The 12,379-nt window shown below is 38.1% G+C and overlaps 1 protein-coding gene across 2 annotated transcripts in view; it reads right to left on the bottom strand.

Moving 5' to 3' along the window:
* Window positions 1-2,092: 2,092 nt before the first annotated feature.
* rexo1 (REX1, RNA exonuclease 1 homolog) overlaps window positions 2,093-12,379 on the bottom strand; it is a 77,319-nt gene continuing 67,032 nt past the window's right edge. Inside the window, exons 12-17 of one of the 2 annotated variants that reach the window (XR_009646200.1) lie at window positions 11,725-11,835; window positions 10,136-10,251; window positions 8,192-8,330; window positions 4,571-4,691; window positions 2,782-3,176; window positions 2,093-2,425 (exon numbers count right to left, since the gene is read on the bottom strand). Coding sequence is in view for 1 of the 2 variants with exons in the window: in XM_060846396.1 (XP_060702379.1) it covers window positions 3,088-3,176; window positions 4,571-4,691; window positions 8,192-8,330; window positions 10,136-10,251; window positions 11,725-11,835 (576 nt within the window). In the remaining variant the exon portion in view is untranslated. Of the gene's footprint in view, window positions 3,177-4,570; window positions 4,692-8,191; window positions 8,331-10,135; window positions 10,252-11,724; window positions 11,836-12,379 lie in introns of both variants that reach the window. The other variant, XM_060846396.1, reaches the window with a different exon arrangement.

Genomic DNA, 12,379 nt, shown 5'->3' with positions numbered 1-12,379 from the left:
AAAAGTAATTATGTTTCCAAATATATTCTCCAGCTCTCATACATTTCAAATGAACTTCTTCATCCTTTACTGTTGCTCTTCATTACTTATGATAATATAATCTAAAGTTCTTGAATAATCATTCTCCAAACTTTGCAACCAGTTTTAACATCATTTTACAAATGGGCTTACTTCATCAGTTCTTCCAAAGGTATGCCATTACTTTTCATCACTTTAAATTAGTTAACAGGACTATCCAGTCTATAGGGTTTTTTCTTCCTCACACCAATAATGTTCAACGATGAGCAGGAGATGCAACTCTACAACACAAGATTTGCTTTGTCCTGTTTAGTCATGAAGTACCTGATTTATTGAATAGTCTAGAAGATGCTTTCCTGAAAAGATGAGTCATCAGAAACAAAGAATGAAACCCAGGTTGTCTGAATATAGGCCCGGTCATCTAAAGGAACAACTATCTCCGTTTATTAATACCCTGGATGATGTGGGAGAAGGCTGCCCTTCTATTGCCAATAAAGGGTAGACAATTGTATACATTAAGAGCTTAATTCACCTTCATTCCTTTGAACACCTTCACCTTCTGTGAAATAAGCTAAGTGAGAAAGTATAAAGCAGTGAATATTTATTTAGCTGCAGCTCTGGACAATAATGTAATATTGTGCATTCTATCAAACATTTAAACAACAGAAATACAATCCTTCCAGGCATTCATTTTAAAATTCCTGTTGGGGTAAATCCCAGTACCTCTCAAAGTCTTAGAAAGCAATTGTTAGTTGCAGCCCTAAATACTTTTGGTCGCAAATAATCATAAACATGTCATTTCTAAGGGTAGGTCATGGACAGGATACAGCACAGGATCCCTAAATAATTGTGCTCTTGGGTTAAGCAAAAGATTGAAGGTGAATTGTGGCACCTCAACTAATGCTCAAACTAAGATCACATAACTTTGTTTAAACCAGGACTCCAGAATCTAGGACTTTACTTTTGTAAGTTTTCACCATCACACATGTGTTTGCCAACTTAATTATTAAAGCTCCATGAAGATAACTCCATGAAAATAAAATGGTAACCTTTCCTCACCAAAAATATTCAGTGATGTCTCTTTGCTTACTGTTCAAAATTGTAAAAGTTACACGTGATAGCACCATCTTCCCTTCTCAACAGGAAAGTATTAACACATGCAAGGATTATCTCAAACACTGACAGCCCACAGAATCTCATTCTGACCGTCAACAGTTAACGTTGTATGTACAACATGGCTAATCATTGGGAGTGGGGAACCCTAGCTAACTTTCCCTTCCTTCGCTCAGAGATTAGATTCAGTACTTTATTGTAACCCACTAAAATTAAACAATGCAGCATAGATTAGGGACTAAACCTGAATAATTTGGTTCTATGGTGTTTTTCCACACTGAATAATAAGCACTTTCAGGGAACTTGGCAGCAATTTTACATCAAACTTTCTTCATTCTACACAGAATTTCCTCCTGCAACATTAACCCTTTGCTACATAATGCAATGTACCCACTGTCATTCTACTTTGTCAAATTTAGATTGAAACTTACTGCCTTAAAAATAATGCTCACGGCTGAATCCAGTGTACCAAGCCACCTTAAATATAATATTAAAACCAGTTTATGAATATGTTAAGCAGTTATAAGCATACAACAAACCTTTAGGGTTTCATTGAAATTCACAAACTGCTGTAACATACTTTAGGAAACTTTAGAATACCTATAATCTCTAGTATTTCACCCTTGAACATACAAACACGCGCAAAAAACTATACATTTATCTACATATATAAACTTTAAAAAGATATTTCTATAATTTATGCAATAAAATCAACTGTAACTGTAAGGACATGATTATTAGTTATCTGAATTTTCACTAAAGTGTTTAGAGCTACCATAGAAGCTTTTAATGCAAATTCAATCTAACATTAAGCAAATAAAGAACATACTTATTGTTTCTTCAATTTAAGCAACTATGAACAGCCAAACATTTACTGTGAAAATATCTATATTTCATTTCACAGATGAGTCCAACTTTCTTTCTAAAATGTCTCAAAATTTTAGACCATAAAAATGTAGGAGAGTACATCATGTGTTATTGGATGCTAAACGATGTGGCACATTTTTACAATGTGTTCACTGAAGTTGTTTCTAATAAGTGACACAGCAATTGATGTGAATATAGAAAGCAAGACACAGTGACAGAAAAGAGATCACATGAGCAATATAAACCTCTCTGTATATAATTAGGAGTAACATGTTAAGTAGTGCATTTAGATATTAGAGAGTCAACATGTCTTGGTCGGTCTACAGTTGTCTCAATATGGGCCCACGTGGTCAATTAAAAGGCAGGAGAGGCACAAGGTTAGGCTTCAGGAAAACAGCAGACAAAATCAGCCAGTCTGTCCTAAGTTCTGGAGTGGAATGAGAAAGGAGTGAGGAACTGATATCTGTAAAACAATGCAAACGTTTGCTATATCCAAAGTATAACGTAACTATAGACATGAAAGATAAACGTATTAAGTCAGTTTTACAAAATCACTTTGAAAGGACATGTGCAACAAAAGTGAAAAAGTTATCCAGCAGGCATTACATATAAATGAATCAGACTTTTAATCCATTCAACAATGAAAATCACATTACACAACACTGAAGAAATGAAACAGAAAAGTTAAGTACACTTTATCTTTGGGTCAATAGTCAAAATATTTTTCCTCAATTGGATTGTTTACAAAATCTCACTGGTTCTGTATTTTTGAGTTATACTTACCCAGACATACTTGTTACTGATCAGCAAGAATGACTGTATTTCTTGGAATGCCACTTTAAAGAAACGTTAAATGTGGTCATTGCACATTTACTGGTATGGAGCAATTTTGTGACAAGATCTTTATACATATAAAAACAAATAAATACTGTAAACAAAAAAGGCAGTCTGGATCATCTTTTAACAGCCTAAACTTTGCCTTTTGTTCTGCAAAATAATTACATGTCATAACATCTGTATTACATTATATTACTTCTGACTTTTGTTGGCAACATTCAGTCCTTTACACATGACAAAAGACAGGAGATGTCATCTCCTCAGTTTTGCATCTTCTTTCAAACGCCACAGCATTAGCTCCATGCAGGCACACGCATCTTCACTGGAATCGTGTCCTTCAACTAGTAACAGAAAGAAATTAATTATTGCGATTACACATTGTAATGGTCCAAAACTTACAAAGCCCACAGCAATATAGTGCACTAGTTTAAAAAGTTTTATCATTTTTCCAAGGTGGTATTTTATGATATCTAGTTGGTGAATGAGTTGAAGTAATAATGGATCACTTTAAGTAAAATGACTCAATTACCCTGAATTGTACAGAGTGAAAAAAAGAGATGATGACATGATGAAAACTGGAAGATTGGTCAGAACATAGGGCAGGGTGATATAGTCAGTCTTTGCACTCCAGGAAGAATTCTTAATCCAACACAAGCAACTAGGAAGAAAGTCACTTCTCTTTGATGGCTTTGAAAGATTACCAAGGCAATTGAATGTTGCTGTGTCAAAGTAGTGGAATGAGAAAGGTGAGAGGAATTAATATCTGTACAACAATGCAAAAGATTGCTATATCCAAAGTACAAGGTGATTCCACAGCAATAACTGTCTTTAATGTTTTACCCTCTATAACTTTAAGAAATTTAGGTCATGCTATATGTGCAATTCAGTGGTATATAATATGCATCAGCCTGTTCCTATGAATTGGTATTAATTTTACTACCACCCTCTTTGAAAATATATAATTTATCATAAGATTTCTAACCAGAATGAATCATGAAAGCACATGCTCCCCTTGATCAGGCCTCTACTCCAAAACTGATCCACTATGAGATTTTGCAATTGTGACTCAGACGTATTGGTTGTCTAACTTATTGATGTGACATAGAGTTTATGAAGTCAACAGGATATATATTCTCTGTATTTTGTACACATTTAATAATTAAACAAAATCCTTAAATCATCAACAACTTTTACAAAGGAGCTTTCAATAAAACTTGAAAGACCAGCTTCATAATTAGTCTTCACCAATAAAAAAGCAACAGTATCAATTGAAGAAATTAAACACAATAATGTTGTTGTTCAAATCATAAAAACAATAGATATTATATTCCTCCCATGTTTTTAAAAATTGAAAAGCAAAGTACTGTACATTTTTCAGATTTTCCAATAAAAACTTGCATTTGTACTTAATCTGGAATTATGGCACATTTATGGTCACGCATTTTACATTCAACAATTCCAAAGGTTACATTACAGAGGAACCTCAATTATCCGGCATTCGATTATCTGAATTTCGGATTATCCAGCAAGATCGCAAGGCCCAGAATCTTGGCTAAACTGTTATCCGGCATTTGATTATCCAAAAATTCGATTATTCAACAAAATACTCCCCACCCACGTCGTTCAGATAATTAAGGTTCCTCTGTACTCACATTTAAGAAGTTATTATGCAAAATTTACATATAATTAGACCTTTGAAAGTCTGATTGCCTTTGCTTTATCTACTACAACATACCATTATCCTGAATGATGCGTTTGAGGTAGTCTGCCATCAGATTTTTCAGTGCTCTTTTATACGGCAATCCCAGTCGATGTGGAAATACAACTGCTGTATCAATCACTGTGCTATGTATAAGCTGAAGGAGAAAAAGGTGATTGTTATACTATCTATACTGCAACCTCCACATACTCCTATATAATGGGAATCTTTTTATTTTAAACTTTACAACCATGCTAGTTTGAAATCTTTCAGCAAGTTATACCTAAATGTAGTAGCATCAAATAAACACCTTGTGTTTAGTAGTATGTTTAATGTAATAAAAACAGCCTAAAATATGTTTCACAGAAGTATTAGCAAACAAATTTTGACACCCAATCTATTTGGACATGTAAGTAACCAAAAGCTTAATCAAAGAAGTCAATTTTAAGAAGCATCTTTTTTTTTAAAAAAAAAAGAGACTGTGGGTACAAGTGAACTCCAGAGCTGTGCACTCAGGCAGCTGAAGGATGTGGCGATTAAAATTGAGGACATACAAGAATATTTGGGGAAAGCAGAGCCCACTGTTATTCAAGGAAGTTACATAGAGAAAGGAGGATTAGGCCAAAGAAGGACAAGATTTTTACAATTTATACATTGGCTCCCTATCTGGCAATGCAAGTCATTGAGCTCAGGGCTGATGGATGAATGCAATTTGGTATGAGGATACAGGTAGAATTTGGGATGATCTCACGTTTACAAAAGCTGGAAGATGAGAAGAAAGCCAGGATACGATTGGAATAATTAAGACTTGAGGGGACAAATAAAGGTTTTCACCAGCTGATAAGCTGTAACACAGATGAAGACTGGCAATTTTAGAGGTAGCCAGAAGCTCATCTTTGTCAAACAGAACTCCAAGGTTGTGGACTGTTTGAGCAGGGGCTGAAGACTGTAGCCAGTTGAAGGAGTTCTTGGGAGGGATCAAATACAATGGGTTCAATTTTCCCTATTACATTGTGAAAGGATTAGCTATAATGGAAGGATTAGAAAGGGGAGATGGTGACATGATGTACAGTTGGGTGGTGTGAGAATACAACAGGAATCTGATGTGTTTTTGGATGATGCATTGTTAAGCTGAAAAAAAACAACTCCTTTAAGGTCTGATCAAAATAATTACAAGGCAGCACATCCACTTCAATCTGTTGGGTTAAAATACTTAATACATATATGAATTAATTTATTAGATTTTACTACTTAGACATATATACTAAAATTAGGTTAAACAACTGAGATTAGGTTAAACACGTGAGTCTCCCATGGTCTTTTTACCTGTCAGGGACTTGGGCAATGGTGGCACTTGGGGCTCTATTGCAGATGTCACAGCATATATCGTGTGAACCTAGCCCAATGGTGTGAAGTTCGCTGACTGAGACGACATCCCGGATATTAATTCTGCTCTGAGTCTTAGGTTACATGCGGAATCCCCATTTTGTAATAAATTCAGTACTTTTCCTTCAAACATAGGTGGAAAACAAGTTCAAGTGGCCTCATATGGACAGCACGAGCAGATGGTTCTCACCAATCTTCAAGATCAGGCAGTTTCACCCCCAGTCCAAATGGGCTGTTTTTGCATTAGCCCCTTTTTTCACATACATTTCCACATACCACTGATTAAGAAAGGTGGTAAGAACAAGCCAGGGAACTATAGACCAGTGAGCCTGACGGTGGTGATGGGCAAGTTGTTAGAGGGAATCCTGAGGGACAGGTTGTACATGTATTTGGAATGGCAAGGACGAATTAGGGATAGTCAACATTGGTTAGCACTGCTGCCTCACAGCGCCAGAGAGCCGGGTTCAATTCCCGCCTCAGGCGACTGTGTGTGTGGAGTTTGCACATTGTCCCAGTGTCTGCGTGGGTTTCCTACAGGTGCTCTGGTTTCCTCCCACAATCCAAAAATGTGCAGGTTAGGTGAATTGGCCATGCTAAATTGCCCGCAGTGCCCGAAGGGGTAAATGTAGGAGTATGGGTCTGGGTGGTATACGCATCGGCGGGTTGGTGTGGACTTGTTGGGATGAAGGACCTGTTTCCACACTGTAAGTAATCTAATCTAAACATGGCTTTGTGCGTGGGAAATCATGTCTCACAAACTTGATTGAGTTTTTTTGAAGAAGTAAGAAAGAGGATTGATGAGGGCAGCGCAGTAGATGTGATCTATATGGACTTCATTTAGGCATTCAACAAGGTTCCCCATGGGAGACTGGTTAGCAAGGTTAGACCTCATGGAATACAGGGAGAACTAGCCATTTGGATACAGAACTGGCTCAAAGGAAGAAGACAGAGGGTGGTGGCAGAGGGTTGTTTTTCAGACTGGAGGCCTGTGACCAGTGGAGTGCCACAAGGATCAGTGCTGGGTCCACTACTTTTCATCATTTATACAAATGATTTGGATGCGAGCATAAGAGGCATAGTTAGTAAGTTTGCAGATGACACCGAAATTGGAGGTGCAGTGGACAGAAAAGGAGGTTCCTCAGATTACAACGGGATCTTGATCAGATGGGCCAATGGGCTGAGAAGTGGCAGATAGAGTTTAATTTAGATAAATGCAAGGTGATGCATTTTGAGAAATCAAATCTTAGCAGGACTTATACACTTAATGGTAAGGTCCTGGGGAGTGTTGCTGAACAAAGACCTTGGAGTGCAGATTCATAGCTTTTGAAAGTAGAATCGCAGGTAGATAGGATAGTGAAGGTGGCGTTTGGTATGTTTTCCATTATTGGTCAGAGTATTTATTGAGTGTAGGAGTTGGGAGGTCATGTTGCAGTTGTACAGGACGTTGGTTAGGCCACTTTTGGAATATTGCATGCAATTCTGGTCTCCTTCCTATTGGAAGGATGTTGTGAAACTTGAAAGGGTTCAGAAAAGATTTACAAGCATGTTACCAGAGTTAAAGGATTTTAAGAAATCTATAGGGAAAGATTGAATAGGCTGGGGCTGTTTTCCCTGGGGTGTCGGAGGCTGAGGGGTGACTTTATAGAGGTTTATAAAATCATGAGGGGCATAGGTAGGATAAATAGACAAAAAGTGGTACATGTATGGAATCAGCTGCCAGAGGAAGTGGTGGAGGCTGGTACAATTGCAACATTTAAGAGGCATCTGGATGGGTATATAAATAGGAAGGGTTTGTAAGGACATGGGCCAGGTGCTGGCAAGTGGGACTAAGTTAGGTTGGGATATCTGGTCGGCATGGATGAGTTGCACCGAAGGGTCTGTTTCTGTGCTGTACATCTGACTTCACACTTCAATTGCTCACTGGCATGTCCAATTATTCCTGAACAATTAACCCTTAATGGCCTGGTTTGAAGATATTTTAAGCCCTACACTACAGGTACCTGCCATCTCAGCAGCAGCATATCAGAAATATGAAAGTGAAACATTAGACGCTTGGGGGAATTCAGTACAGAAGTCAGAAGAGAACCCATTGTAGATTATACTTCATCTACAACTAGAGAGATGGAATATGCAATGGAACCCCTTCAAGCTTGAATACTTGGACGTACAATAGGGTGGTCAACCTGTAGAACAGGTTCAGACAGAAAAGAATAAATAGTTATTGTGGTCACATGCACACAGAATGTCACTTTTTCAAACAAAAATGTATACCTTTAGTGCAAATAAATCACTTTCCAAGCTGTGCCCAATTAATATGGTTGCAGCACTGAACATGTTCAGTAATACTGCCTGTACATCACGAATAGTGATTGTTGTACTCTCCATATCTTCCTCTGTTACACCAGAAAATCTACATGAAAGAAAAGGAAAAGAAAAAGGAGAGTGTGCTGTCTCACTAAAACACAGTACCAATGTCAAAGAAATGCCAGGTCAAGATACAGAAACCTCCTTCAGCTCAGACTGCTATATTCTGTGACCAAATCATTGACTTGAACTCATTAATTTAGTTACAATATGCTACCCCTTTGATGGGTTACACCCAACCTTCACATTATTGATCAGAACAGAGTTGGAGGAACACAAAAGGTTGTCAGGCTGGAGACAGTAACAATGTTGGGTGAAGGCAAAACTACTGTTGGATTTAACATGACCATGATGAAAGTCCTAAAGTAAAGGCACTGCTGGATCCAGAACTTCATGGAACATATGCACAAAGGCATGTGTCAACAGAATTTGAGACAGTGAAGATACAGCCAGCAGAGTTTTGGAAGAAAACAAAGTAGAGTCAGGGTCAAATAGCACATCATGAATAGTCAAGTACAGGCTAAGATACTGGATAGGGAGTACAAATAAAGTGGTGGCTAACAAACAGATTGGTGTCTTCTGCCCTGACTCAATTTCAGTCTTTCCAATTTTTAAACTGGAATGAAAATTTTCCTCAAATCCCTAAACAGAATGGATACTAAAATTTTTACACTTAAAGAAATAATGCGTATTTAGTGTATACTTTGAACTCTGACAGTAAGTCAGTTCAAACAAATGGTCAATTAAAATTTGGCCAACTGAATGGCACTTTCATGTTTCATATCTTCTGTTTTCCTTCAAGAATTAACAATTATTAGCCAATGTAATTTTTCTTCCAAACATTTATCACTGTAAAAAAACTTTTGTTTTTCTTATTACCTAACTCAGGAACATCATCATGGACAGTTATTTAAAAAGAATGAATTTTTTTTTAGATTAGATTACTTACAGCGTGGAAACAGGCCCTTTGGCCCAACAAGTCCACACCGACCCGCCGAAGCGCAACCCACCCATACCCCTACATTTACCCCTTACCTAACACTACGGCCAATTTAGCATGGCCAATTCACCTGACCCGCACATCTTTGGACTGTGGGAGGAAACCGGAGCACCCGGAGGAAACCCACGCAGACACGGGGAGAACGTGCAAACTCCACACAGTCAGTCGCCTGAGTCAGGAATTGAACCCGGGTCTCAGGCGCTGTGAGGCAGCAGTGCTAAACACTGTGCCACCGTGCCGCCCACTATCCTACACTATCTGAATGATTTGAAGGCATTTGATGAAGTGCCACATGGAGGGTTACTGCAGAAAATAAAAGCCCAGGTGTGCAGACAGCATTTCGACATGAATAGAAAATTGCCAAAAAATGTGGAGGTGGAAAAGCGCAGCCAGTCAGGCAGCATCTGAGGAGTAGGAGAGTCGTGTTTTGAGCATGAGCTCTTCATACTTTGGAATATTAAGATAATTCCAGATGAAGAGCTCATGCTCGAAACATTGACTCTCCTGTTCCTCAGATGCTGCCTGACTGGCTGCGCTTTTCCAGCTCCACACTTTTTGACTCTGATCTCCAGTATATGCAGTCCTCCCTTTCTCCTAGATGAATAGAAAATTGTCTGGCTAACAAAGCAGCAAATAGGTGTAAACTGTTTTTTTTCAATGTGGCAAGTGAAATGAATGGTGCACCAGAGAGATCAGTGCTGGAGCCTGAAATGCAACTGCTTCTTGGTAGTGACTCACCTTAACAAAGTCCATAATTAACTACAAATGGCAGTACTAAAGAAAGAGACTTCCTAACGACAGACTAAGTCACCAAGATAGTAACAGTCCCATATTTTAATCATTAAACATACCTGGTGTTATAATCAATGACCTTGTTGTCTGGTTTGACAAACGTATCATACACCACCTTTAGATCTGGGTTGATAACAGTCAATCTTGTCAACTCCAAACCTTGTTTGGTGTAGCACTGGAATAAAGTTATTGACTATTAATTAAAGAGTGAAGGGAAACTGCAACAATGCAAAATGCCGCATTACTGTTGAATTGACATAACTACATCCCATGTAAAATTATACAAAACAAAATTATACTTCTGACAGTGACAGTATAGCGACAAATGCAGGATAGATAACCTTTTAGAATATTAAATAGATTGTAATGCTTTCAATTAACACTGAACAAGGCACTCAAAAAATATAACTCAGCACATCTACACTATATTGCTGATAACATGAATAAACATCTCCACTGGAGTCCTGTTCTAGGAATCAGTTTGACTAATAGTCCAAATTACCACTCAAACCAACAGATGAATATATCAGAAGTTACTAATTATGACGCAGATTACTAATCCCATGTTCCTTGTATTGTAAATTGTTTTACTCTGCGGCGATACTGTGGCTTTAATAAGTGCATTTTGTTTTTTTTTTAAAAAAGATGAGAAATGATCGAGACAGAGCTACTGTGCAGTCTGTTCAAAGCCAACAGCTTGTGAAGCATTGGGGCAGTTTTATTCTTTAAAAATGTTGGAACTATAGAAGCAGCCAGAATGGGTGGGGTCAAGCTCCCAAAGGACAAAGACTTTTAGTTTTAGTTTTCTGCAGTTGCTGAGGTTTTGAAATTGGATGTGGAAGCTGTTTTTCGTATCGAACTGGGGTTCTCTCCTTACTGCTGGAGTTGCATGAGAGACATTCTGGCAGCAGAAAGAGAACGCAGGCTTTTAGCTGTAACACAGAGGGGAATAAGAGCTTCCAGCTTCAAGACCCCAGCAACTGCTGAAAGCTATAAGTCCTGGTTCTGTGGGAGCTTGACCCCACCGATTCAGGCTGCTAATATCGTTCCAACATTTTTTTTCAAAAAAGCCCCAAGGCTTCACAAGCTGTTTACTCTATTGGCTTCAAGCAGATCAGATGGCACCTCTATCTCAACCTTTCTTCATAAAAAGAAAAGGACAAATTACCCCTCTCAAAGCCACAGTACTGTCACAAATACTATTGTTGATTGATCACTCATGCTCAAAAAAAAACTTTTCTACCCTTACAATCAGCTCAACATGGCAGTGCATCTATCTTGTTCAATCACATGGCTCTCAACCAAAAATCCAAGATGCTGAATACTACGCAGTCACTTAAATTTTTATTGGGTACTGAATAATAATGCACAGCAGTACAGTAAGAATCATTTCCTGTGTGGCTCTTCACTCTCAGGGTTTCATTAGTCATGCAAGGAAAACTGACTTTCTCCCATGCCTTAGCCAATGAATGTTGGCATGCATCATAGGCCAGGCCTTATTCTCCCTCCCTATAGAAAGCTTCAACCACATCAGATTTTAGGTATTCAGCTGTATGGAAGATAACCAGCACAAACCCATATGTTTATTTCTTTATAATATATATGTGCACATAAATGAAGAACAAAACATTATATTGACATTCCTTACCATCTCACAATCCAATGCAAAGACACCTGGGTTTTCATCTAGTGGTATTTCTTTATCAAAAGTCTTCATGAAACCAGCTAATTTTTCTTTACGGCCATCCTGTACATGTTGCTGCAGGAAGAATATATTCAATTATAAAATGAATGCTTAACAAATAATTGCAGGAAAGGATCAAAATGGCTTTGGTGGATAATTATGCAGCATTTCTAGCAAATCTTCACTTATACCTCAATAAAGTGCGCTCTGGCAACTGTCTTCAGAGCTAATGGCATTAACTGCAGTAATACAAATAAATTATCTTTAGTTTAAAATTACAATGGGGTTGAAGTGATAGTCATGAGCTCCTACAATAATGTGCATATGTAAGTTGGGAGTGGGAGTTGGGGGTTTGTGTGCGCGTGGGGTGGCAAGAAGGGCAGGGGGTAATGCTGTGAGGCTGGTAATCCATATTAATGTTCTAGGAATCTCATAATGGAAGATGGAGAAATTTGAAATCAATGAATATACCTGGAATTAAAAGTTGGTCTGATGGCTACCATGTAACCACTGAATTGTTGTGAAAACTCATCTGGCTTGTTAATGCCCTTTAGGAAAGGAAATCAGCCATCCTTACCTGGTCTGGCCTACATGTGACACCAAACCCACAGCAAACCTG

This window comes from Hemiscyllium ocellatum, chromosome 28 (genome assembly GCF_020745735.1).
Source record: "Hemiscyllium ocellatum isolate sHemOce1 chromosome 28, sHemOce1.pat.X.cur, whole genome shotgun sequence".
In the NCBI taxonomy this organism is placed as follows: domain Eukaryota; kingdom Metazoa; phylum Chordata; class Chondrichthyes; order Orectolobiformes; family Hemiscylliidae; genus Hemiscyllium; species Hemiscyllium ocellatum.
This window is presented reverse-complemented; position numbering and strand designations above follow the sequence as displayed.